Source organism: Urocitellus parryii, chromosome 6, assembly GCF_045843805.1.
Source record: "Urocitellus parryii isolate mUroPar1 chromosome 6, mUroPar1.hap1, whole genome shotgun sequence".
Taxonomy (NCBI): Eukaryota; Metazoa; Chordata; class Mammalia; order Rodentia; family Sciuridae; genus Urocitellus; species Urocitellus parryii.
The window spans coordinates 121269201-121293735 of record NC_135536.1 but is presented as its reverse complement, the minus strand read 5'-3'; the positions used below and the strand labels follow the sequence as shown (position 1 = coordinate 121293735).

Here is a 24535-nt window from a genome sequence, read left to right as displayed (position 1 = left end):
AGACGGGGTTGTGGGACGGGGAACCGGCAGGGAGGTGGAGAGGTCTGGCTAAGGCCTCCGTCCTTCGAGAGCCACCCTCGCCAGTCGGTGCCAGCCCAGCTGGGCAGAGCAGGGACCCCTCCAGGAGGGGCTGTCCAATCCGCCCTTCCCTCCAGAGAACAGGAGAGGGGAGCGCAGTGGCCCGGATGGTGGGAAGGCTGGGAAGGAGCGGCCGCGGGTCCGCCAGGGGTCGACGTGGCCCCGCCTCCCGCGAGCCGGCCGCGGGACTGGGTCCTGCGGTGCCGCCCCGCCCGCCGCCTCGCCCCGCCCCGCCGCCTCCGGGACCTTAGCCCTGGCCGCCACCTCCGGGGTCTGGAGCCACAGCCGCGCCGCGCCGCCGCGATGAGGGCCGTGCTGCCGCTGCTCTGCGCCTGGGCTTGGCTCCTGGGCGCCCCTGCCCGCGCTGCCGCCGCGCTGTCGGTGAACTCCTTAGGTATGCCCGGCCGCGGCCGAGGGGCTGGAGGGTCCCAGACTCCGCGCTCCCGAGAACTCGCTGAACTGGGGGGCGGTGGGGCACTGGGCGTTCCACAGGCCCAGATTCAGGCTGTGCGTGTTGGGATCAGGGAGGGGTGAAGGGGTGGCCTCCCGCAGGGCGGGAGACGGGTGGTCTCGGAGGGTGGGTGTCTTCCATGACCAAAGGAACAGATGGGCTGTGTGGCCAGGGTTCCCCTTGCCCAGGCGGCGACAAAGCCTAGACTACCAAAGAAACCCGCAGCCTTTCCGCCCTCCACCCGCCAACGGGGGCAACTGGGGACACAGAGGACTCTGAAGTGCTCCTGCCACAGGCAAGCGGGGTTTTCCAGCCTTTTCTAGCGGTTTTCCCATAGACATAGGGGATCCCCAAAGGTGCCTTGAAAGTTCATCTGTAAAATGGGTTGGAATGAGCTGTGTGGAGGTTTGACTCCTGCTACAGCAGCACCTAGTCCAATAGCAGTTTTGACCCCTAATCCTATGGTGTCTGGTGGGCTGCGACTGTACCAGCATCCTGCTGCTCTTGCACCCCTCCTTTTAGCCCCCCTCCTTCCCTGCTGCCCTTGGCCCCAGCCTCAGTCCACAGGCTCTGAGCTTACAAACCCACCTGCCCCCTTCACCCTGGGACAGAGAAGAGTAGCCAAGGACCAGCTTGGGAATGGGACAAAGATCACCCAGGCTCAATCTTGCCTGGTCAGAATCTCCTCATTCCTTCCTGCCTATTTATAAGTGGAAGCTGAAGCGGGCACACAGCTCCAGGTCAGTCCTCACCTAAGGGAAACCCAGCTGCTTCCCGGCAGAGGGCTTTGGTTTTCTTTGGCAGGCGGCCTGTGTAGAGGAGTGCTGGCACAGAAACGCAGTTAACTCTCAAGCAGGGCTTGGCACACTTTTTCTGTGAAAGACCAGCTAGTAAATATTTTAGCTTTGTGGGTCATTTGGTCTCTGTAACAACCATTTAACTCTGCCGTTCTAGGCCAAAAAACAGCCACATACAGAATGTAAATGAGTGAGCATGATTATGCTCTAATAAACATTTATGGATGCTGAGCTTCGAATTTCAAAAGACTTTCAGGTGCAGGAGGAAAGAATAGAAGTTCATTGGATTAGACAAAGGGGAATGAAGGGAAGGGAGGGGGAGGGGAATAAGAAAGACAGAATGAATCGGACATAACTTTCCTATGTTTTTATATGAATACATGACCAGTGAAACTCCACGCCATGTACAACCACAAGAATGGGAAGTTATACTCTATGTATGTATAATATGTCAAATACATTCTATTGTCCTGTATACTTAAAAGAACAAATTTAAAAATTCAAAAGATTAAAAAAATAACTTCAGATGGTACAAAATATCACTGTTCTTCCCCTACCCTCATCAACAGGTTAAAAGTATAAAAAACCATTGAAACTCCTGGGCTTACAAAAACAGGTGGCAGGCTGTGATTTCCTGACTCCTGCTGTGGATCCTTCCCAGGCAGGACACATATAATGATACTTGTTTGAAAAGTGGTAAGGGAGTTCCAATGGATCTGTGTGAAATTGAGACATGGTTATCAGCTGATCTTTCTGGCCCTGTCTTAAGGTTCTGCATTTTCTTGACTTCCTAAGAATAAAAAGTAGCCAGGGGTTTTTCACACCTGCTAGATACTTTTGAAATCTGCCTGAGGCACAGGTCAGTAATCTGAACTCCATCCTGCTGCAGATGGTGGTCCTGAATTGAGCTCTGTTTTTCTCTGAAGGCCCCAACTGCAAGCAGAGCCCATAACCAGGATGTAGATCCCTGAAACCCTAAGCAGGACATGTGTGGGGAAATATGCATTTTCTTTCTCAGGGACAATGGTTTCTGGAATAACTCTGAAATCCACAGAGGGAAATCTAAATGCTGTGTAGCACTGACCTTCAAACTGGGGTGTGAATTCCTAGGGGAACACAGAGGCTGTTTCAAGTGATATCAACACAGATGGATTCAGTTTCAAGGAGTCAGTTTCCAGACCCTTTACTTCCAGATGTCTCCTTTGCAAAAACTGAAGAAAAGCATCTAAAGGCATTTGTCCTGAAGCCCAACCCTTGGATGTAGCAAACAAAAAGACAAATGGCCACAAATCTTTCAAGTTTGGTGTTCTTCATTTCTCAAGGAAACTGAAGTGAAGAAGGGAGGATTCCCCTGAGGTATTGCTGACCTCATGATTTGGGACCTGGGACCTAGGACCAGGCAAAGAATTAAATTGGACATTGCTCTGAAAACTGCCTTTCTTTCCCAGCTGCTTATTTGATCAGGACTTTCCATCCCTTTGACTTCAAAAATAATGAGACCAGAATTAATGTTGAACCCTGTCTCAAGCAGTAGATAATGCTTAGTCACAAATATTTAATCCATGAGGAGGAAGAAGTAATGAAAGTTTATCTCATTAAGAAATATATTTCCAAAAGAATTTTTTACTTTTTAGATTAAACAATGTATAATATATTTGAAAATCTAATCAGTTGGGGTACTCATAATCCCTATGATTATTCAATCAAGAATAAATTTTTTACGGGGCTGGGGATGTGGCTCAAGTGGTAGCACACTCGCCTGGCATGCATGAGGCCCGGTTCGATCCTCAGCACCACATACAAACAAAGATGTTGTGTCTGCCGAAAACTAAAAAATAAATATTAAAAAACTTTTAAAAAAGAATAAATTTTTTATAATATTCAGGAAATAAAAAAATTTAAATTGATATTTTTTGTTGTTGCAAAATAGGATACTCAAATATTAAAAGTACTCAAAATAAAAATGTTTCTTTAGGGTAAAATACTGTAAGGTGGAAAGAAAGACATTCAATGAGAAAAAGAAACTATGTAAAATATCCAATTCTTATAGAAAAGTTTGTTTATATCATTGATGGTAAGTAGCAAACTCCCAAGGCATATGGATTTTATTGGCTAGCTTTAAAAGAATGATGTAACAGTGGGGTTTTTGTTTTTTTCTTCCTTTTTTTTGCAGTACCGAGGATTGAACCCAGGGCCACATGCATGCTAGGCAAGCAAGCACTCTACCACTGAGCTATATCCCTACCTCCTGTGAAACTATATATTTTATTGTTTTGTAAAGTTTTTTAGACCCATTAATGTTCCCATTGCCTATGGCTTCTTTTAAGGTACAAAGATGAGATAAATGACAGAGACCTTATGGATTGCAAAGCCTAAAATATTTTCCCCTTGAGAAAGCATGTGCTGACCCTTTGGGCATAGGGTTTTTAATTAACTTCTTATTGAAATATAATATCATACAGAAAAGTGCACAAATCATTAAGCATGCGTTTCAATTAGTTTTCACAATTGAGACATCTTGCATGACCTGCACTCTGATGAAGCAATAGAACGTTGCCAAACATTGCCGGCATGATAATAGCTCACAGTCCACCCAGGATAAACACTATCCTAATTTTTAACTGTGTCAATGATTAAAAGTTTATCAGTGATTAAAAATAAACAATGATTAAAAGTATATCATTTGGGGGGAAATTTAGTGGAGTACTTAGCATGGGGGAGGCCTAGGTGCCATCCCCAGCTACATTTTTAAAAAATAATGAAGTCTGGATATACTTGACCATGTATTCTTTGTATGAATTTTAGCATCAACTCATAAAGTGAAAAATAATGCAGGAACATTATTTGTAATTACATTAAATTTATATATTTATTTTAGAAGGCTAGCCATTGAGTATTTCCTTCTCTGAAAATAAAATATAGCATAATCTTCATTTTAACAAAAAAATAATAAAGTATATTGTTTTTCAAATTTAATTTGGGAGTCTGGAGATGTAACTCTGGTGGAATACTTGCCCAGCATATGTGAGGCCCTGAGATTCTTCCACAGCACTGAGAAAAAAAAAGGAGAAAAGAAAAAAAAAATTAATTTGGGATACAAAGCAGAAAGAGTTTGAGTTCCTTTTGGATTCAGCATTAGATCATATCACCTTTGGTATTTTAAATATAGCATAGTTTTCTAAAATGCAAATCAGTTCTAAAATGTTCTAGTTGGCTCTAAACTCAACATTACCAAGAGGCCCAGACCTAATTTTTTTTTTTTTTTTTCCTTTTACAGAGAAGTTTCATTTTAAGTCATGGATGGTACAGGTCAGTGCCCAACTTCTTCTTTCTAAAGTTTTTCATTTCACAAAGTTTCCTGTTATTAAACCAAACTGTACCAGATTTGAAACGATAAAGAGGGATTTTCCACATTCAACCCACCCTGGGTCTTTCCAGAGTTCAGATTGGCTGAACACTAGCAAAGACGCAGTTAAGTAAACTCCTTCCAAACAATGGTCCCCAGTCACAGACATGGCTGGCAGCCTTTCAAACCTTGAAATTCACTTCCATTTTTTTTCTTGTTTGTTTGTTTGTATTCAGAGCACCTTGCACAGTGGCTGCAAAATCAGGTGGAGAATACTAGTGTAAAAACTTTTGAAAAATGGTGATTTTTGCCATCAGTTTGACTCACTACCAGTCCTGGTGTCCAGGGGTAACCTGAACTTGGCAGATCCCTTCATCAGAGCCTCTTGGATTCTTGGCTGACACTCAAGCAACTACTTGATCTTCATTTTGGCCACAGATCTCTGGAGGCAGGAGGCCGCTTTGTAACTTACTGATTTTGATAGTAGAGACCCAGTGCCACCCACTGATAAAAGATTTGTCCTGAGAATCTTGGCAGAAAGAAAACCTCCATTCCTCCTTTCAGAAAACAAGAAATCTCCTTCATGCATCCTGTTTCCATGACTTAATGTTTTTTGTTTTGTTTTGTTTTTAGCACCAAAAGAAATACAGCTCAGAGGAGTACCACCACAGGCTGCAGACATTTGTCAGCAACTGGAGGAAGATCGATGCCCACAACAATAGGAACCACACATTTAAAAGTACTGTGGGGTGCCTTTCCTTCAGGCTTCTCCAGAGGGAGGCCGGGAGGGAGCATCTCAGATCTGGAAAGAAAGCATTTGTGACACAGGCTGATAATAGCCATTAGAGGGTATGATGAGGAGATGTGGGGAGCTGATACCCAGGCCCTGAGGCCAACCTTGGCCAGCCTGAGACTGTGACTTTACTGTTATTGTCTATGAAACACAGAGTTGTGGGCTGGGGATGTGGCTCAAGCGGTAGCGCGCTTGCCTGGCATGCGTGTGGCCCGGGTTCGGTCCTCAGCACCACATACAAACAAAGATGTTGTATCCGCCGAAAACTAGAAAATAAATATTAAAAAATTCTCTCTCTAAAAAAAAAAAAAAAAAGAAACACAGAGTTGTAAATTTAGGGAAATGCTAGTACCCTCTAGGTGGTGTGACATTTACAGGAGACTCTAGAGAAGAAGCCTCTGCTCTATTCCTGCCATCTGCGGGTCCATCCCAGAGACCCAGAGCTGTCAGGGGCAGTGTCTCTCAGAGACTGCTCTGAGCTCATGGGCCGCCTTTAGGGACATCCCCCTTCACTACATGTTTGTATCACTAGAAATGCACACACATTCAGATAGTTTTACTGGTGTTCTGAGAAATGGTGGCAGTTCAGCCATATTGGGCTCAGGAGCTGTCCCATACTAGCGTGTGACTTTGCAGTGGGTTGGGGGCTGATGCTGAACATGAGCTGTCAGTACAGATGACCATGCGCCCCTCCCTGGGCTGCTGTGAAGACTGCTTGTGGCACAGGTGGGCAAGCATTTGCACAGGTGTAGTGGTTCTCCATCATACTCACCTGTGGGCTATCTAAAAACGTGGGTGCCCAGGCCCCGGCCTAGACCAGCTGCGTCCATTAGCATCTCTGGAGTGCAGCCCAGACACCTATACTGTTGTAAATCTCCCCCAGTGGTTCTGAAGCACAGGGAGCATTGCCCTTATTATATTGGATCATATTAAATTTAAAGTTTTGAAGGACTTAAGTTGCAACAACCAAAAATAGAACACAAGTGAAGAAGTTTCTTTATTTTTTGTTTCTTTAGTAATGACTCACTAAGTTTTTCTACTTCATTTTGGTTGATTTCTTTTCTTTCTTTTTTTTTTTTTTTTGTTTTGGTTTGGTTTGGTTTTGGTTTTCCCTCTCTTTTTCAGTGGCACTGAACCAATTTTCAGACATGAGCTTTGCTGAGATAAAACAAAAATATCTTTGGTCAGAGCCGCAGGTAGGTATAATTCATTGCAAAGAAATCTTGATTTCTTTCTTTCCCTTTCCCCCCACCCCCAGTGGTACTGGAGATTGAACTCAGGGCCACACTACCACTGAGCTATATCCCTAGCCCTTTTTATTTTTAGTTTTGAGACAGGAACTCACTAAGTTGCTGAGGCTGGCCTTCAACTTGTGATCCTCGTGAGTCAGCTGGGTAGCATGCACCACCACACCTGGCAAATCTTTTCATTCAAACCTTTGGAATAAGTTTTTAACCTGTTCTGCTTCCAGCTAGATTCAGTCCACCTCTAAGCCATTGCTGGGGGCATCCCAATATTTTTTGAGGAAGCCAGAGGGTTTATCTCTGACCTCACCTTAGCAAGGTGAGCCCTTAGTAAATTCTAAATATTGCAAGGAACATACTTACAAGATATTAAGGGAAACTAATTTTATACCTGGTATTCAAATTGAATGAGTTAAGGTATATTTTTATTTGCTAAATCTGCTACCCTTTCCTAATTCCTCAAACCTGGGCTCTAGAGTGAACATATCATTCAGCATTTGATACCTGTAGACAGGGGAGGGACAGTTCTCACAGTGATAGCCTTTCTCACTCGTCTTGGTGATTTCATTTTAATTACATTATTTTTTTTGACAAAAGGGCTTTTTTTTTTACCTGAATATAATGTATTTGTTTGTTCCAGAATTGCTCAGCCACCAAAAGTAATTACCTTCGGGGTACTGGCCCCTACCCAACATCTATGGACTGGCGGAAAAAAGGAAATTTTGTCTCACCGGTGAAAAATCAGGTATACATGGCAATCCCCAACCTTTCCCCAAAAAAGCCACATTCATAGACAATATTCCTGGAAGGAAAACTCAGAGAAACCACAAAACCACTCAAGCTTATTCCCACCTCTGCTTTTTCCTCACCATCTCTCCAGGTCTGTTCCTTTGCAAGGCTGGGGAGATTGTTACTCATATAAGCTGCTCTGGAGGTTGTTACTCATGGAGCTGCTCTGAAAATGTTCCTTCATTGGGCTAAAGTTTACTCCCACACATGTGAGCACATGCGTGCAACACACACTCCCCTGTGTGTCCCAGGTCTGTCCTTTGGAGTCACTCAAAACATTTTGTTCCCTGTGCCCAGCAGAGATTGGACATTGTGACTCCATTCCTACCACCATGTATCTTCTCCTCCTGTTCTGCAGCTATTCCTCAAGGCACCAGGCTGCAGCCCCTCCCCTGAATGCCTATCTCTTTTGGGTGGTTCCAGGTGGTCAGTGAGCCAAATGAAACCCATCATTTCCTGGGTGTTCTCTGGCCACAGCAGAGGTGGCCTTTCTGTGGGGCAGAGCATCCCCTGGGGCCCAGTGGACTGGGCTGGGCATGCCCCCTCCCTTCCCCCAACTTGCACATGCTCTCTTCTGGAGTCCCAACCCAACTCTCTGCTGTCTGCCTACCCAGGCCCTTCCCCTCAAAGTAGCAGGGCAGTGGCCCTCTTCAGAGGAATGCTAACTCCTCGATTCCAGGAAATACAAGGTTAAGTCTTTCTTTCAGGCAACTCTTGACTTTCCACTGAAACTTACTAAGGGAAATGTTTTTCACTTTCCAAATCTGTCATGTGGAGCAACTCCGCATCCTCCCAAGCTCACCATGTCCTGCAGCCTGCCAAGTGAACTGGTTGTTTAAACCAGCCCTCTGTAAGCCAAAACAAATCTCCCCTCCCAGCCTGCAGTAGAAAAAAGCCTGCCTTCAGCTTCATGACCAGTGGCAGCTCTTTCTCCAAGACCTCTGGAGAATCTCAGGACAATTCAGAACAACAAGTATTTGGTGTGGAAACCTACACCTGCTCACCATTTGGGCAGATGGAAGGGGAGGTCCACCAAGAATGTTCAGATTGTTCTATCAGCAGATCCTGGGCCTCTAGGCACAGGTTAAGGGGGCAGGAACAAGGTCATTCCAAACAGCAGCTACAGCATTCATTGTTAGCTCAGCAGCCCCCTTGAGGGATGTCACTTTACAGAGAAGGAAACTGAGCGGGAGGGTGGATTGTTCAAGGCCCAAGATAAGTGAGAAGCAACTCAAAACCAGGCCTCTGTGCCTAATCCAAGCCCTACTGTGTTTCCTTCAGCAATGAACAAGGTCACCCCCAGTGTGTCCAAACCTGCCTCTTTGAACATCTCAAGGACACTCTGACCAGCTCTTCCTGTGTAAGGAAAGCTCTGAGAGGATGAGACTAGAGGGGGAGGCCAGTGTGACAGCTCTTTCCAGGGAGACAGGTCATGAGGACCAAACTGGGGCAATGACATGGACAGGAGGAAGGGAGTTTAAGAGACATTTCATAAGTAGGATGTGAAACATAGAACCAACAAGAAGAGGAAGAGACAAAAATGAGCCTGAGAGGAAAATAATAACTGCCATGAACATTATTAAGTCCAGTGGGTAGCTGCATGACCTTATCTAGCTCCTTCCATTTTACAAATGAAGAAACAGGTTCTGTGGGGGAAGTCACTGGCCTGGCTTATACAGCTAGTGTGAGGCAGAACTATGATCTGAACCAAGCAGCCTGGCACTAGTGCAGACAGCCAACCCTCAAGTCATCCTGGGAGTGCAGCAATGAATGTGGCAGAAGAAGACTCGAGTGATGCGTAGGGCAGGATCCCCAGAGCCTGCCTAAGATGTCAGGAGCACCCCAGTAGGTCTATCTGGAAGTCAGTTTGATCTGTAGGCCTAGATAAAGGTCGAGGCTGAAGCTACAATTTAGGAAACTGTTGTTAAACAGTTAGTTAACTGACTCTAGGTGGAATGAGATTGGTGGTGAATAGGTGAAGGTTCTAGAAACAGAACTTTAGTGACTCCCTTTGCTGGGAAACAGTATGGAGAAGAGGAGCCAGCAAAAGACTCCAAAGTAGGAAAGCCAGAAGTCTGTAGAGCGGGGTCAGGAAGGGGCTCCCAGCCCTGGAAGATGGCAGGGATGGATCAACAAGAGGGGTGGCCCAGACTGAGAGTCTGTGGTGCCAGTCAGAACTGCTGCTTCTCCATGAGGCTTGGTTGCCTCTCAGGACTTCTGAGGCTCAGGCTGGACAAACCTGGAGCAGGGCTCTGTAAACTACAAAGGCATTCAGGGCCTGGGGCATTCCACAGGGGTGAGTGGAGGAAGCAGGGCCTTCTTGTGGTATTCCAGTTGCTGACTTCCTCTGCCCTCTTGGCCTCTCTAGGGTGCCTGTGGCAGTTGCTGGACTTTCTCCACCACAGGGGCCCTGGAGTCTGCGGTGGCCATCGCCAGTGGGAAGATGCTGTCTTTGGTAAGAAGTCAGCCTTGGGCTAAGTCCTATGGAGGACACCCCCAGCCTGGGCTGGATGCCGTGCCTGGGCCTTCCGCCTCCTTCAGAGCTATTTCAGTTGGACCTCAGGTGTTCCAGCCTGTGGACGTTTGACATGAGAATTTCAAATAATACTTTTTCCTGGAAAGAATGAGGCTTAAAAAAAAAAAAAAAGAATGAGGCTTATTGAGGAAACTGTGGCGGGCTCACTCCTGGGTGGTTCTGTGTGTTCCTTGGGTTCCTCACTTTGACAGTCTGGGGCCTTTCACCAAAGATGGGCTTAGAAAAGCAGAGCCTGCCTGGGAGACAGTCCTGTAGGAGCTTTATGCCTTCCTAAGCTGCCTCTGTTGTCTTAAGTGGGAAGAGCAACGACCAACATATCTATCCCTTGACCCCGAACAGTGAGAGGTGATAAGCTCTGAGGAAGCTGTCCCAGGTCGTCCCCCCCTATGGGGAAGAGGGAAAGTATAGGGCGAGGCCATCGAGGCATGAAGGCCCAGGTCAAGGAAAGGTGGGGCTGGGTCTCTGACTGGCTCTGCCCCCCTCCCCCAGCACCCTCCCCCATGAGCCCCTGTGATCCCACTGTGTGCATGCCTGCAGAGCAGGGGCTTGGGCCACGAAGTGCCTGCTCCCTGCCTCTCACGTGCCTACTTGATTGCCAGGCAGCTCCTGAGCCCCTCCTGACATGTGCCACCTGCTGAGCTGACATTGCAGAGATTGTCCTGCCCTTGGGGAGTTTGTAATCTGGTCATCTTGACACAGTGCCAATTGGACAAAGATCAGGAGACCTGGCACCTCATGCCAAAGCCTCCATAGCCTCTTGGCCTTGGGCTCACTGGATTTGTGCTCCTTTCTGTAGGCAGAGCAGCAGCTGGTGGACTGTGCCCAGAATTTCAACAACCATGGCTGCCAAGGGTAAGTCCTCAACCAGGAGGGCCTGGAACCCCTTCTCAGCTCCCACTGATCACTGCTGTCAAATCTAGCATGTGCCGTCCCCATGTCACACAACCCCGTCTGTCATGCATTGAGGAAGGTCACCTTACACTGCCAGGGTCTCACAGCCAGTCTGAGCAGAGCTACAATCGGAGCCTAAGCCTGTCTAGTTCTGAAATCCATCCTCTCTCCACCAAGTTACCTGGCTCTCTCCAGAGCACAGTCAGCCTCACTAGTCACAAAAGCCTCTTGGGCAAGTGGCCAAAGGAGCGAGAAAATATTGTTATACATCATCCTCCAGAAAGGAGATCCACACACCGACAGCTGTTTGGCCTTTAGACAGGTCCTCTGAAGTGCTAGATGCCCTAGCTCACTGGCCTGTGAGGGAGCTTTGTTCACCAGGGCAATGTGTCCATGCAGGGAGCTGTACCTCCACTGGGCCTGCTTTCCTGGCTCATCCCTACAACAGGTTGTTAGGAATTTCCTCCCATTTCTACAATGACTCTCAGCTTCATCTCTTTCTCCACTGTGTTATGCTCTGAGATATTTATGTAGGACTGTTTAGCTTTCCCAGAACATAATATGCATAAAGCCAGACCCTTGGGGCCCGTAGGGAAGCTCCCAGCCCAGACTGCCTGCCCGTCTGCCTGCCCATCCATGGTGCATCCTTCTTCAGACCTCAGCCCCAGCACATTGGCACTTCTTTCCCTATGGGAACACATCTCTTTAATTAATTAATTAATTAATTTGTTCTAATTTGTTATATATGATAGCAGAATACATTTCAATTCATAGTACACATATGGAGCATAATTTTTCATTTATCTGGTTGTTCACAAAGTACCGTCACACCATTCATGTCTTCATACATGTACCTAGGGTAATGATGGCCATTTCATTCCACCATCTTTCCTACTCCCATGCCCCCTCCCTTCTCCTCCCCCTCCTTTACCTTATCCAAAGCTCCTCCATTCCTCCCATGCTCCCACCCCCACCCCCATTATGGATCAGCATCCACTTATCAGAGAAAACATTCGGCCTTTGGTTTTTTGGGATTGGTTTACTTCGCTTAGCATGATGTTCTTCAACTCCATCCATTTACCTGCAAGTGCCATGATTTTATTCTCTTTCAATACTGAGTAATATTCCATTGTGTATATATACCACAGTTTCTTTATCCATTCATCTATTGGAGGGCATCTAGGTTGGTTTCACATTTTAGCTCAATAGCTGCTGTAAATATCGATGTGGCTGCATTACTGTACTATGCTGATTCTAAATCCTTTGGGTATACTCAGAGAAATGGGATAGCTATGTCAAATGGTGGTTCCATTCCAAGTTTTCTAAGGAATCTCCATACTGCTTTCCGGATTTTTTGCAGTCCCACCAGCAATGTAAGAGTGTGCCTTTCCCCCACATCCTCGCCAACACTTAATTGTTGCTTCTATTCTTAATAGCTGCCATTCTGACTGGCGTGAGATGAAATCTTACAGTAGTTTTTATTTGCATTTCTCTAATTGCTAGAGATGTTGAACATTTTTTCATATATTTGTTGATTAATTATATATCATCTTCTAAGAAGTGTCTGATCAGTGCCTTGGCCCATTTATTGATTGGGTTATTTGGTTTTTTGGTGTTAAGATTTTTGAGTTCTTTATGAATCCTGGAGATTAGTGCTCTATCTGATGTGCATGTGGTAAAAATTTGTTCCCATTCTATAGACTCTCTCTTTACCTCACTGATTTTTTTCTTTTGCTAAGAAGAAGCTTTTCAGTTTGAATCCATCTCATTTATTGATTCTTGATTTTATTTCTTGAGCTTTAGGAGTCTTGTTAAGGAAGTCAGAATCTAATCCAACATGATGAAGATTTGGGCCTACTTTTTCTTCTATTAACTAACACCAAGCCTCCTGCAAAGGGCTGTGCCTTTTGTGTAATATTTGCTGTGGCCTGGCTCACTGGTTCCTGGTGAGCATGCCCTGGTGGCAGAGGAGGTCTCCTGAGAGGTCAGCAATGTTGACATCACTGCCTGCTACAGCACCATCATGCTCAGTCTCATTTTGATCTCTTTCCTCTGGTTAACTTCATACCACCCTAACATGCTGAACCCTGGGCTTGCTGCAGCCCTGCTTTGTGAAGGAACAGGACTTTCTTCTTTCATCCATGCACTAGCTACCATCAAGCCCGACTGTGTATCCAGCCACAGGGATATAGCACTCTGCAGAACTGGAGCTGACACTCAGCTGGTCAGGTCGGACAGGCTGTAAGCATGTCATAGATCAGGTCACAGTGGCACACGCTGTGGAGAGGAAGACACAGTAGGGATCAGAGTGGGGAGTCCTGGGCAGCAGTTAAGTTTTTATTTTCTCTGAGAGGTGGCATGATGAAGAAAGGATTCACCTTTGGAACCAAAGCCTAACTCCAGCTTTGTGACCCTGGACAAGATGTTCAGCCTCTCTGAGCTAAATCAGGGAAATAACACCCATCACTCAAGGGTCAGGCAGTCATGTGCGGACCACCTCCCTCACACGGCTGCCCCTTAGGCAGGGTGCTTTTGGTGATGGTGCACTGGGGCGATCCCATAGGTCTTCCTGAGGGACTTCCCATTCCTCAGGACCTCCAGTGGACTCACCTGAGTTTGCTAAGCTTTATGCCAAGGCAAGTAGGGCAACATTGCTGACCTCTCTGCCACCAGGGCACGCTCACCAAGACCCAGTGAGCCATGCCACAGTCAATATCACACAAGCTCCAGCTCTGCAGGCCCCACCTCTGTCCCTCAGGGTGGCTCTACCTGGGCTTACCTGTGTGTGCTTTTTGCAGGGGCCTCCCCAGCCAGGCCTTCGAGTACATCCTGTACAACAAGGGCATCATGGGAGAAGACACCTACCCCTACTTGGGCAAGGTAATTCCGGGTAGCCCCAGCTGTCTTCTCCCATCTCCATTCCTACCTGTGTCAGGATACACCTTGTCCCCCAAGCCTCCTGCTGCAATCCAGAATGTCTGAGCCCTTTGCACTCCCCTCTGGCCTCTTGTCACCCCCACCCCTGTGGCACTATCTCTGCTTCCTGAGCATCCTCCTCAGGAACCCTTCCGCACACCGCCCTGCCTGCCCTGTTTTTCCTGGCCTGCCTCCTGTCCACACAGGCGGTCTCTCCTACTGACCACCATGCTCTCCTAGGCCACTTCTACATTGCTCTGCTGTGTGCGCCAGCGGCCACCCCCTCCATCACCTCAGCCCAAGCTGGCCACAGCCAAGCCCTTTGTCTTTCTTCCAAACCCACAGCCCCTCCTTTGCTTCTCCTCTCATCAAGGAGCAGCACCAGCCTCCTCAGAACCTACTGGCCACCTGAGGTCCTGTCTGGGACTGGCCTACTCTGCTGCTGGCCATCACAGACCTTCTCACTTAGGCTTCCTTATTCCATGTCCCCACTGCCCACTCAGATCTTGGTCTCCCTCATGGGGTCACTGGGCTTGCCTCCCCTTGGGCCTCAGACGCAGCTCTGACATGCACCTGCCTTGTTCAGAACTCTCAGGAGGCTCCTCGAGCCCTCCCCACCCCCACCCTAGCCAATCTTATCTCCTGTTACCTCCCTCTTATAAACCCTGTGCTCAGGCCCAACCACTTGCTGGTTTCTAAACCACGAGATCCTGCTCTCCTTACAGTCCTGCTCTTCCCTATTCTGTGACCTTAGCTCTGCAGCTCCCTCTTGTCAGCACTGATTCCTGGACTGAGGGTCCCTCCCCTCCCCTCTTACTCAGCCTCCATTTCTCTGTGATCTTCCTTGGGCTGGCTCAGGCTCCTCCCTGGTGTCCCACCAAGCACTGTGTGTGTCCCTCTCTCCCCACAGCCAGCACAGGGCTATTTCTTGCCCGTAGACTCTGAATTCCTTGAGGACAGTTATATCTCTAATTCTCGCTGAACTGACACCCTCATCAAGGCCCTCGGACACATACTAAATGTTATCAAACTGCATATGTGGAGGCTGAAGTCTCAGCCTTGGACCAGGGCTCTCCTAACTTATATTCTGTGCACCTTTCTGCCCTGAACAGGACAGTAAGTGCAAGTTCCATCCAGAAAAGGCCATTGCATTTGTCAAGGATGTAGCCAACATTACACTTGTGAGTACTGGGCTCTTCTCTCAGTTGGGGAATATATTCTGATGAGGCTGGTCTCCACAGTTGTAGGTGGCCAGTGGGCCTAGGAGGGCAGCCTCTCTGACAGTATGTCACTTTGACTGAAGAGTTTGAGTTATCATTGACTCTAACTCAACTGTGCTGAGAGCATGGTGGAAGATGGAAAAGGAATCACCGACTGGCTGATACTCAGGTTCTGAACACCAGGTCTGCCCATGTCTTCATTCTTGTTCTGTTATTCTTGTCTGTAAAATGCAAGCAATAATCCACACCTTGCACAAGAGGGTGTGACCATGTGCGTGATGTCAGAACGTGTGTGTGAGATTGAGGAGGAGTATGAATGTGTGTCAGTCAGGATGAGCTAGGTTCTGCTGCAGTCATGACCAGCCTCAAATCCGAAAGGCTTACATAAAGTGTATGTCTCACTCCTGTGACCTGTCTCTTGCATAGGCAGGACTGTATTCTGACCTATTGACCTCACCACAGGACCCAGGCTGACGGAAAGAGAATAGTCAATTATGGCAATAAATGAGTTACACAGTCACACCTCATCTCCAGTGGATTGAGAAATGCAGCTGTGCCCTGCTTTTGCAAGAACATGCTTGAATGTGAATGAACGGCCCTCGTGACTCCAGGGTGCATATAGTAGGGGAGGATTGTGTAGGAGTGATCAAATATCGTCATAGATGTGGGCAGGTGTGATTTGTACAAATGAGAGCCTGAGGGGTGGGGGCATGTGCCAGTAAACATATATGCAGGTCATAGACATGATGTCTTTGTAATGACAACTGCAGCTATGCATTTGAAACACGTGCCAAGCTCTAGGCAGTAATGACAGTGTACATTTATGACGCACTTAAAGGTGCTGTACCCAACAACCAGACATGCATTATCTCCTTTAAAGTCAAAATAACCCTAGAAGATGAATATTGTTATTCATCTTCATTTTGTAGATGAGGAAACAGAGGATCAGAGTACTTAAGTGATATGCCCACAGCCCATAGAGCTAGGAGTTGGAAACTGGATTTGAATTGAGATCATGTCATTCCAGAACCAGGGCTCATTGCCTTGACCACATACAATCCATACCCCAGGATAGGGATGTTACTGTCTTCAGAAAAGAGCCAGTTCTCAGGGCCTGGTGGTGCACACCTTTAATCCCAGTGACTCGGGAAGCTGAAGCAAAAGGATCACAAGTTTGAGGCCAGCCTCAACAACTTAGTGAGACCCTGTCTCAAAAAAATAAAAGGACAAGAAAACAGAACAAGAATGAAGATGTGGGCAGATCTGGTGTGCAGAACCTGAGCATCACAGGAATGTAGCTCAGTGGTGAGTGCCCTGGGTTTAATAGCCAGCTCGTCTGACACACCCACCAAGGCAGGTCACTCAGAGCCACAGTATTCCACTGAGAAGTGAACAAGGAGCTCAAAGTATCCCTTTTGCCTAGTCCCCAGGACTCAGTGACACCTTCAGGTCCCTGAAAAGCTGGCCAGAACTGTGTTCAGTCCCCTCAGGGCAGCTGTGGAAATGGTGCCCACCTTCATGTGGGCAGGCCCCATGTCCAACTGGCCTCAGATCTTCCCTGACCTGCCTGGTGTCGTCAGGCCTCTTCCAGTAGCAGGAAGGAAGCTGCTTGTTGCTGCCTGGTCTCTGCCCACACCTCCAGGGAGGCTGGACTGAGGGAAGCTGGGGGCCTGTCCCCTTCTGCACTTCCCTTTGCAGAGCCCTGGCCTCAGCTCACATAGCCTCCAGCCTCATTTCAACTCCTAAACTTAACTTACTGTGACCCAGTTGTTCCCAACCGGGACACTTCAAACACTCTTGCAGCTAGGAGTCCCCCACCCCACTGATGCTAATGGAGTTGAAAGGGGATGGGGAGGTGACAGCCTGGGCATAGGGGGGGGCATTGAAAGCTCTCCAAGTGCTTCTAACTGCCTCTCCCACCTGGCCTCTGCAGCTCTGTTCCGAAACCACAGCTTCCAGGAAGCCACCTTGACACCCCCACCCTCACCCTCCTATTGAAGGGGGCAGGGCACTGAGGAGGCACACAGCCCTTGGCTGGTCCTCTCTCATCTCCACCACAGTCTGGGTCTTATCTGTTCCTGGTTTATAAACCTTGTGTTCTACCAGCAGAACTCCATCTGTTGACTTTCAGGGAGGCCTGGGTATGTCACACCCATCTCTCCGCCTTCAGAGCCCCTGGCCTCAGTGAATAGTTGGGAGTGACTGATGAGCAAGTCCACACTGTGTCCTGTGTGATGTGGGGGAGAAGACCAGACAGACTCAGCCAGCAAAGGGAGGGGAGGCCACAGGGGAGCCTGTGCTGGGGGGAGGAAGGAGTGTAAGCCAATAGAAAACCAAAGGAACCTGACAATCTGCACAAGAGGCAGGGCCCAGGGATGAGGTTCTGCTGGACAGAGGGGGCTGCCCCTTGGTGGCTGCATTTTTGCCTCTTCCTTCCTCCTGGTCATCTATATTGGTGTGGACCTCCTGCCCCTATCTTGTGTCAGAGGGCCATATTTTGAAAGTGGGGTTTGGAGGTGACAGAGACCATGCTGTCTTTCTCTCAATCCTCTGTCTGTCCGCAGAATGATGAGGAGGCAATGGTGGAGGCCGTGGCCCTATACAACCCTGTGAGCTTTGCTTTTGAGGTGACTGAAGATTTCATGATGTATAAAAGTGGCGTCTACTCCAGGTGAGCTGAGTCCAGGAGCCAGGAAGGCTAGTGGAGCAAACTGGGGGGCCTCCTCACTCCTGGCACAGGGGCCTTGGGCTCAGCCCAGACTCCTGGTCAGACCATGTCACTATAATACCCGCCTTGCTGGGAATTTTATGTATCCTCGGTTAGACCCCATGCAGCTCTAAGGGTCGGGGACCACAGACTCTCAGAGGAAAGAGATCAGAAGGGATCCCTGACACATGGCTGGTGAGGGCTAGTGCTCACTAGCTCAGAGAGGTAGCCTCATCTATGGAAGAAAGTTAAAAACCCCAGTTAAAAACCTCACATTCAAAAATATAAAGACAGGGCTGGGGCTGCAGCTCAGAGGCAGAGCACTTGCCTCGCACGTATGAGGTGCTGAGTTTGATCCTCAGGACTACAAAAAAATAAATAAATAAACAAATAAGAAAGAAAGATATTATGTCCATCTACAACTAAAAAAAAAAAATATTTAAACAAAAAGAAAGAAAATTTGAAGACATGGAACAAGGATAAGAAAGTAACTGCTCTCGAGCACCAGAATCCTGTGCCGGGAAAGCCAGGCCCCTTGGCATCTCTCATGCAGGGTTGCTCCTGCCCACACCTCTTAGCCTGCCTGTTTTGTGCAGTGAGTTCAGTGTGTGTCTCTAGCCACCTCCTGCCTGCTCCCCAGAGTCCTTCATGTCCCCTCGTTTTCCAGGCACCCTAAAATGTTAGTGCTCTCAGCCCTCCTCTGAGTTCTCAGCTGCTCCTGTAGCTCCATGGCCAGCTGTTTGCTGAGAACGGTTGGACCCATACCCAGCTCCCCCCACACCTCAGCCTGGATGGCTTTGGAAACCTCAGGGCCTGCATCTCTCTTCCCACCCCTTCCTGCCCAGGTCTCCATTCGGTCAGCAGGGGCCCCGTCCCTGCTACTGCACTGGAGGAAGGCCAGAGCCATGTGAGCCCTCCTTCCGTCATCCCCACTGTCCCTGTAACATTGCTCACCTCTGGGCTCTCCCCTCCCATCCACCTCCCATCTCCCCTCACCCAGCCCACCATTTCCAGCAGCCTCCTCACTGGCTTGTCCTTGACCATGACACACACACACACCCCCACACATGCTGGCCCTTCCTCATGAGAATGGGACACCCTACTGGATCGTGAAGAATTCTTGGGGCTCCCATTGGGGAAAGGATGGGTAAGTAGCTTCTCAGTCCCATTGTTCCGGGTGGGGGTCATGTTGCTCAGGTTGGAGGACCTTGTGGGTATCTCTTCCACCTCTCACTTGGAGCCAGGGTCCACCTTCTTACATGCCAACTCTAAGCACTCTAGCGCCTCCCTTTGCTCAGTGTCTTAGCCCAGCTGTGCGTCACATCTCCCTCCCTGTCCCTGGCTCCCTGCAACCCCCACCCCAGCCACATGGAAGGGTTTGAAGTTTCATGGGTGTTCCCTGCTTCCTCAGGGAGGCCTTCCTGGCCTCCCTGCTCCCCACCTCACTGAGCTGGAGCCCCTCTTTAGGGCTCTCATCATCCTCCGCACTGTCAGCCCAGTCCACTGCTCAGAGGCAGCCTCTTTGCCCATCTGTAGGATGGACCCTGCTGCTCGCACCCCAGCACCTGCCCGGGGCCTGGCCCATATGTACTCGAACCTCAGTTCCACATTAGCAGAATCCACCTGTGACCGCTGCAGCTTTCCCATGAATTCTTGGAATTTCCTCATGGAAGCTTTGAAAAATAAATGCACTGGTAGCAAAACAGCGTGGTGTTGAATTCTAGTCCAACACTGTTGGCTGCCGAAGGTGCAGCAGGAGGACTGTTCCCTCTTTAGTGGGAGAGAAGGTGTCACACTGGAGGAAAGGGGCCAGTGCCACACCGAGACTCTCCTTGCACCAGCAGGACTGAAAGAACTGAGATTCCCTCTCACTGTGAAGAGAAGTCATTCTCCACCTGATGGGCCTCCCGTGGGAAACATGGCCCTAGCACACGGGGAGAGCTATGCTTGGGTGTGACTGAGCTGTGGCTTCTGTCCTTCCCATAGTATCCACTCTCTTTTATTTCCTTCCCAGTACTTCCTGTCATAAAACTCCAGATAAGGTAAACCACGCAGTACTGGCTGTCGGGTATGGAGAAGAGAATGGGATACCCTACTGGATCGTGAAGAATTCTTGGGGCTCCCATTGGGGAAAGGATGGGTAAGTAGCTTCTGAGTCCCATTGTTCGGGGTGGGGATCATGTTGCTCAGGTTGGAGGACCTTGTGGGTATCTCTTCCAACTCAAAGTCATGGCTTCCAGGCTGGGTACAGTGGCACACACCTGTAATACCAGCAACTTCAGAGGCTGAGGCAGAAGGATCGAGAAAGTTCAAGGCCAGCCTCAGCAAGTTAGCAAGACCCTATCTCAAAATTAAAAATTTTAAAAAGGGGAGCTGAGGGTGTAACTCATTGGTAAATAGATAGATAGATAGATAGATAGATAGATAGATAGAAAGTTACAGCTTCAAGAAAGGAGCTGTTCAGCCAAGCCCTAGCCAGGCCAGGGGAAGCATGAGAATGTGACCTCTACCCTTGGGTCCCCAGCTACTAACGCAGGTAATAGGAATCCAGTTGGCTCAGTAGAGCCTCAGTAGTAACCACTGCTGGGATAACAGCTTAGAACCCTGAGCCCTGCTGGGACCAAGCCAACCTTTGGGAGGGTCCAGCTTTGAGAAATCAGGACAACAATTTGCCCCTGAACTTGACAGTCCCTGCTTCAAGGGGAAAATGTTGGAGCCAGGAGGCCTGGGTGTCTGTGCATGTTGATGTGACTCTGGGTCTCCTTTCAGATTCCTCTGAAAAGGAGTTTCTGTCTTTACCTCAATCAAGGAGTCCTGGTGATGTGAAGTAACTATGTGAAGGCCTAGCCAGGGCTAGGAAGGGGGCCAACAGGCAATTCTGGGAAGAAGTAGGATATGGACAGAATAAGAAAGTGAGATCATTTGGTGACCAAGGAAGGGAAAAAGAAATTTTTCACAAGGTTACATCAGAAATTTCTTGTTGATAAAAAAAAGCCCAATGCCACTGTTTCATGAATAAATTCAGAGGGCTTAATCCCTGGAGTCAGGTCTTGGTGAGTGGCAGAACATTCTAGAAAGATCTTTCTCTCGGCCCAGGTACTTCCTCATTGAGCGTGGGAAGAACATGTGTGGTCTGGCTGCCTGTGCCTCCTACCCGATCCCTCAGGTGTGAGCCAGCAAAAGCTGTGGAGACAGTTGGCGGAGAAGGAGAGGAACTGGTGTCTCGCTGTTTGGTGGAAATCCTGCCTGGAGGAAGCTCTGGGGGGATCCACCCAGAGGCCCCCATTTTTCATCCTCACTCCTGTTCTGAGCCTGGAAACCTAAAGACAAGGAGGAAGAATTCCGTTGCCCAAGAAGCCCACTCACATCTTTTGATGTGGTGACCATCACCAGCCATGTGCCTTAGGTGTGGTTTTTAACTGACTCAAACCCATGTGGATGGAGAATATTCTTTCTTTCAAGAGGGGCTACTTCCACATGTAGAGAGCGCTTCAGTCTACTATCTTTTCTGTATTCTTTTTTTCAATAAACATCGAGTGAGCACCTCCCTGAGCCAAGGCCTGTGCTGGATACAGGACCAGACACTTCTCAAACTGGGTCCTCAGGGCTCAGTCTCCCAGGATGGAGGTATCAGCAGGGTGCCCTGGTCTCTGGCTGGAAACACAGTATGGATGTCGGTGATACTGTCCATCAGAGCACGAAGAGCAGATTTAGGAATTCTGACTGTCCTACACCTCAGGAGGGAGGGAGGAGGAAATGGGCCAGGGTCTGGCAAAGCCAGGACAGCCTGAAAGCCTGTACATCTCTGTGTGGCCTCCCTTCTCTCAGCTTCATACCCCTCCTCAAGACCCTGGGCCCCATTTCATCTTTACTAATCCTTTTTCTTTGGGGGTACCAGAGATTGAACCCAGGGGTTCTTAACCATTGAGTCACATCCCTAGCCTTTTAAAAAAATTTTTGATTTTTGAGGCAGGGTCTCACTAAATTGCTTAGGATCTTGTTAAGTTGCTGAGGCTGGCTCTAATCCAATCCTCCTGCCTAAGTCTCCAAGTCTCTGGGATTACAGGCATGCACCACCATACCCAGCTACTAATCCCTTTTGAACATGCCTGAATGCTCCTGTCACCTCCAAACCAGCCCTCCTGTTCCTTTCCTGTGAAGTTCTACAGACCTATACCTCAGCTCTTTGTCCTGCATTTCATAGTCTTTCTTAATAACTGAAGCCCTGCCTGGTGTTACTTTGGCCTCCTGGAAAGCAAAAATTTTGAAACTGTTTGGAAGAAAAAATGTTATGTGCATGACAAGACTTAGAAAATTCACATGTGGGTCTGGAGGTGCTGCTCAGTGGTAGAGCATTTGCCTGGCATACATGAAGCCCAACAGGATCATTAATTTAAATAAGTTGATTAGCAGGCCTGCTGGCACACACCTGTAATCCCAGTAACTCTGGAGGCTGAGGCAGGAGGATTGCAAGTTAAAAATCAGCCTCAACAATGTAGTGAGGTCCTAAATACCTTAGTGAGACCTTATTTCAAAATAAATAGATAAATAAATAAATAAAGGGTGGGTTCAGTCCCCAGTACCGATAGATAAATAAGTTGATTTTTGCCAGAAATAAAACACAAGCTTGATACATTTCCAACTAAAATCTAAAAAAAAAAATTAATGATTTATATTTACCTAGGGAAAATGCCAAGATAATTAAGATTTTATAAGAAAGTAATAAGAATGTATTTTTTTTTCATATTAAAATATATCAAGTTTCAGTGGCTCAGAAGGCTGAGGCAGGAGGATCACAGGTTCAAAGCCAGCCTCAGCAAAAGGGAAGCACTAAGCAACTCAGTGAGACCCTGTCTCTAACTAAAATACAAAAAAATAGGACTTGGATTGGCTCAGTGGTCAAGTGCCCCTGAGTTCAATCCTTAGTACCCAAAAAAGTAAAAACTAAAATATATTAAGTCTCATCCCTTAAAACAGTATATCAGTTAAGAATAGATTTATTGGGCCCGGACACAGTGACACATGCCTGTAATTCCAGCAACTCAGGAGCCTGAGGCAGGAGGATTGTGAGTTCAAACCCAGCCTCAGCAATTTAGCAAGGCCCTGAGCAATTTAGTAAGAGTCCCTGTCTCAAAATAGAATATATAAAGGGCTGGGGAGGAGGCTGGGCTTGTAGCTCAGTGGTACAGCGTTTGCCTCACCCACATGAGGCCCTGAATTCAATCCTCAGCACCACATAAAAATAAATAAATAAAATTAAAGGGCTGGGGATGTAGCTCAGTGGTTAAACACTCCTGGGTTTAATACTTGATTTAAAAAAAAAAAAAAAAAAGATTAATCACCCAGTGTCTACAAAAATGAGAATTCAATATGCCAGTAGCAGACATCGATTTTTTACTATTCAGAAAAGGTGCTAGGAAGTAGGGTAGTTATTTGGAAACAGTTTAACTTAAACCTTCACCCACCATATTCTTCGTTCAGACTTTTTATTTTAGAACAGTTTAAGATTTACAGAATTATGCAAAGATACTTTTCTAATACCCCACACCCAGTTTTATCTATTAATATCTTACTATAGTATGGTGCACTTGTCACAATTAATGTATCAGTATGAAACATTATTATATTCCAGTTATGTAATTTGTTTTAAAATAAAGATTCTGAGTGAGGCTTTAGAGAAATTCAAATTTTCACACACACACACACCAAAAAAAAAAAATCAACCATTTTCAAAATTAATTTCACCTGAGGGATCTAGAGCTCAGTAGGGATTGTGAGTAGGATTTCGGCACAGACCTGGGACTTCAAAGCAGACATTCTGTTCTCTGTAAGTAGCCAGCACGTCTGCTGCTCTCAACCCTAGACATTGATGATGGTCTCTTGTAAAAGAGACTGCAAAAGCTGAGTCCCTCCCTTTCATCCATTCTCCAAGCCCCCACAGAGTGTCAGCCATGTGTAACGCTGCACCAGGGCCAGGCACTGGGGACAGGCAAGGATGTCCTTGGCATCTAGTTCTTGGCATGACTGTTGTGAAACAGACAAAATGGCCCAGACCTTAGGGCCCTTTAAAGAGAGCAGTGGACAAGGTGACATCTATCTGGGATGAATAAATTCCAAATACATTTGAACCCCAAGGATCCAGAAGAGAGCCTGGTATAGCAGGTACTACAGTTGGGCTCAGTTACACTCTCGGGACACCCCACCTCACAGCAAGCCCTGCACTGACCTCTAGGGATCTGAGGTTCATGGGACACATCTTTGGCACCAAGGAACCACTCTTGGGAAAAACAAAAGTTTAAGAAAAAAATTAAAGTCCAAGATTAAAAACAAAGACATCACAATTATTAATATAGATAGGAAAGTCCTCAATAAACACCAGCAAACTAAACCTACCAAAGTATTGAGAAGGATTATACATCATGGCCACGAGGGATTTATCTCAGGAATAAGATTGGTTCAATACATGAAAATAAATTGATGTAATATGCTGAAATAAGAGGAAAAAGGTAAAAATGCATGATTATTATAACAGATATAAAGAAAACATTTGAAAAAAATTCAGTGCTTGGGAAGGGGAGAAGGGGAAATATAGATTGGTGGTGCCTCGTATGCACAAGGCCCTAGTTCCATTCCCAACACTGCAAAGAAAAAATTTTAAAAGTTCCTCAACAAACTAGAAAACCCCCTGACAAAGGGCATCTATGAGAAACCCACTGCTAACATCATACCCAATAGTAGGGGCTGAAAGCTTTCCCTCTTAAGTCAGG

General features: G+C 47.4%; 1 protein-coding gene across 1 annotated transcript; it reads left to right on the top strand.

Moving 5' to 3' along the window:
• The first annotated feature begins 323 nt into the window (after positions 1–323).
• Ctsh (cathepsin H) lies at positions 324–23394 on the top strand. Its single transcript, XM_026400501.2, has 12 exons — positions 324–472; positions 4604–4635; positions 5306–5411; positions 6591–6661; positions 7350–7454; positions 9867–9953; positions 10831–10886; positions 13724–13805; positions 14954–15022; positions 17626–17732; positions 19783–19908; positions 20865–23394. Exons 1-12 carry the CDS (start codon positions 382–384, stop codon positions 20938–20940), a joined length of 1008 nt encoding a protein of 335 aa, XP_026256286.1. The 5' UTR covers positions 324–381; the 3' UTR covers positions 20941–23394.
• The last annotated feature ends 1141 nt before the right edge of the window (positions 23395–24535 follow it).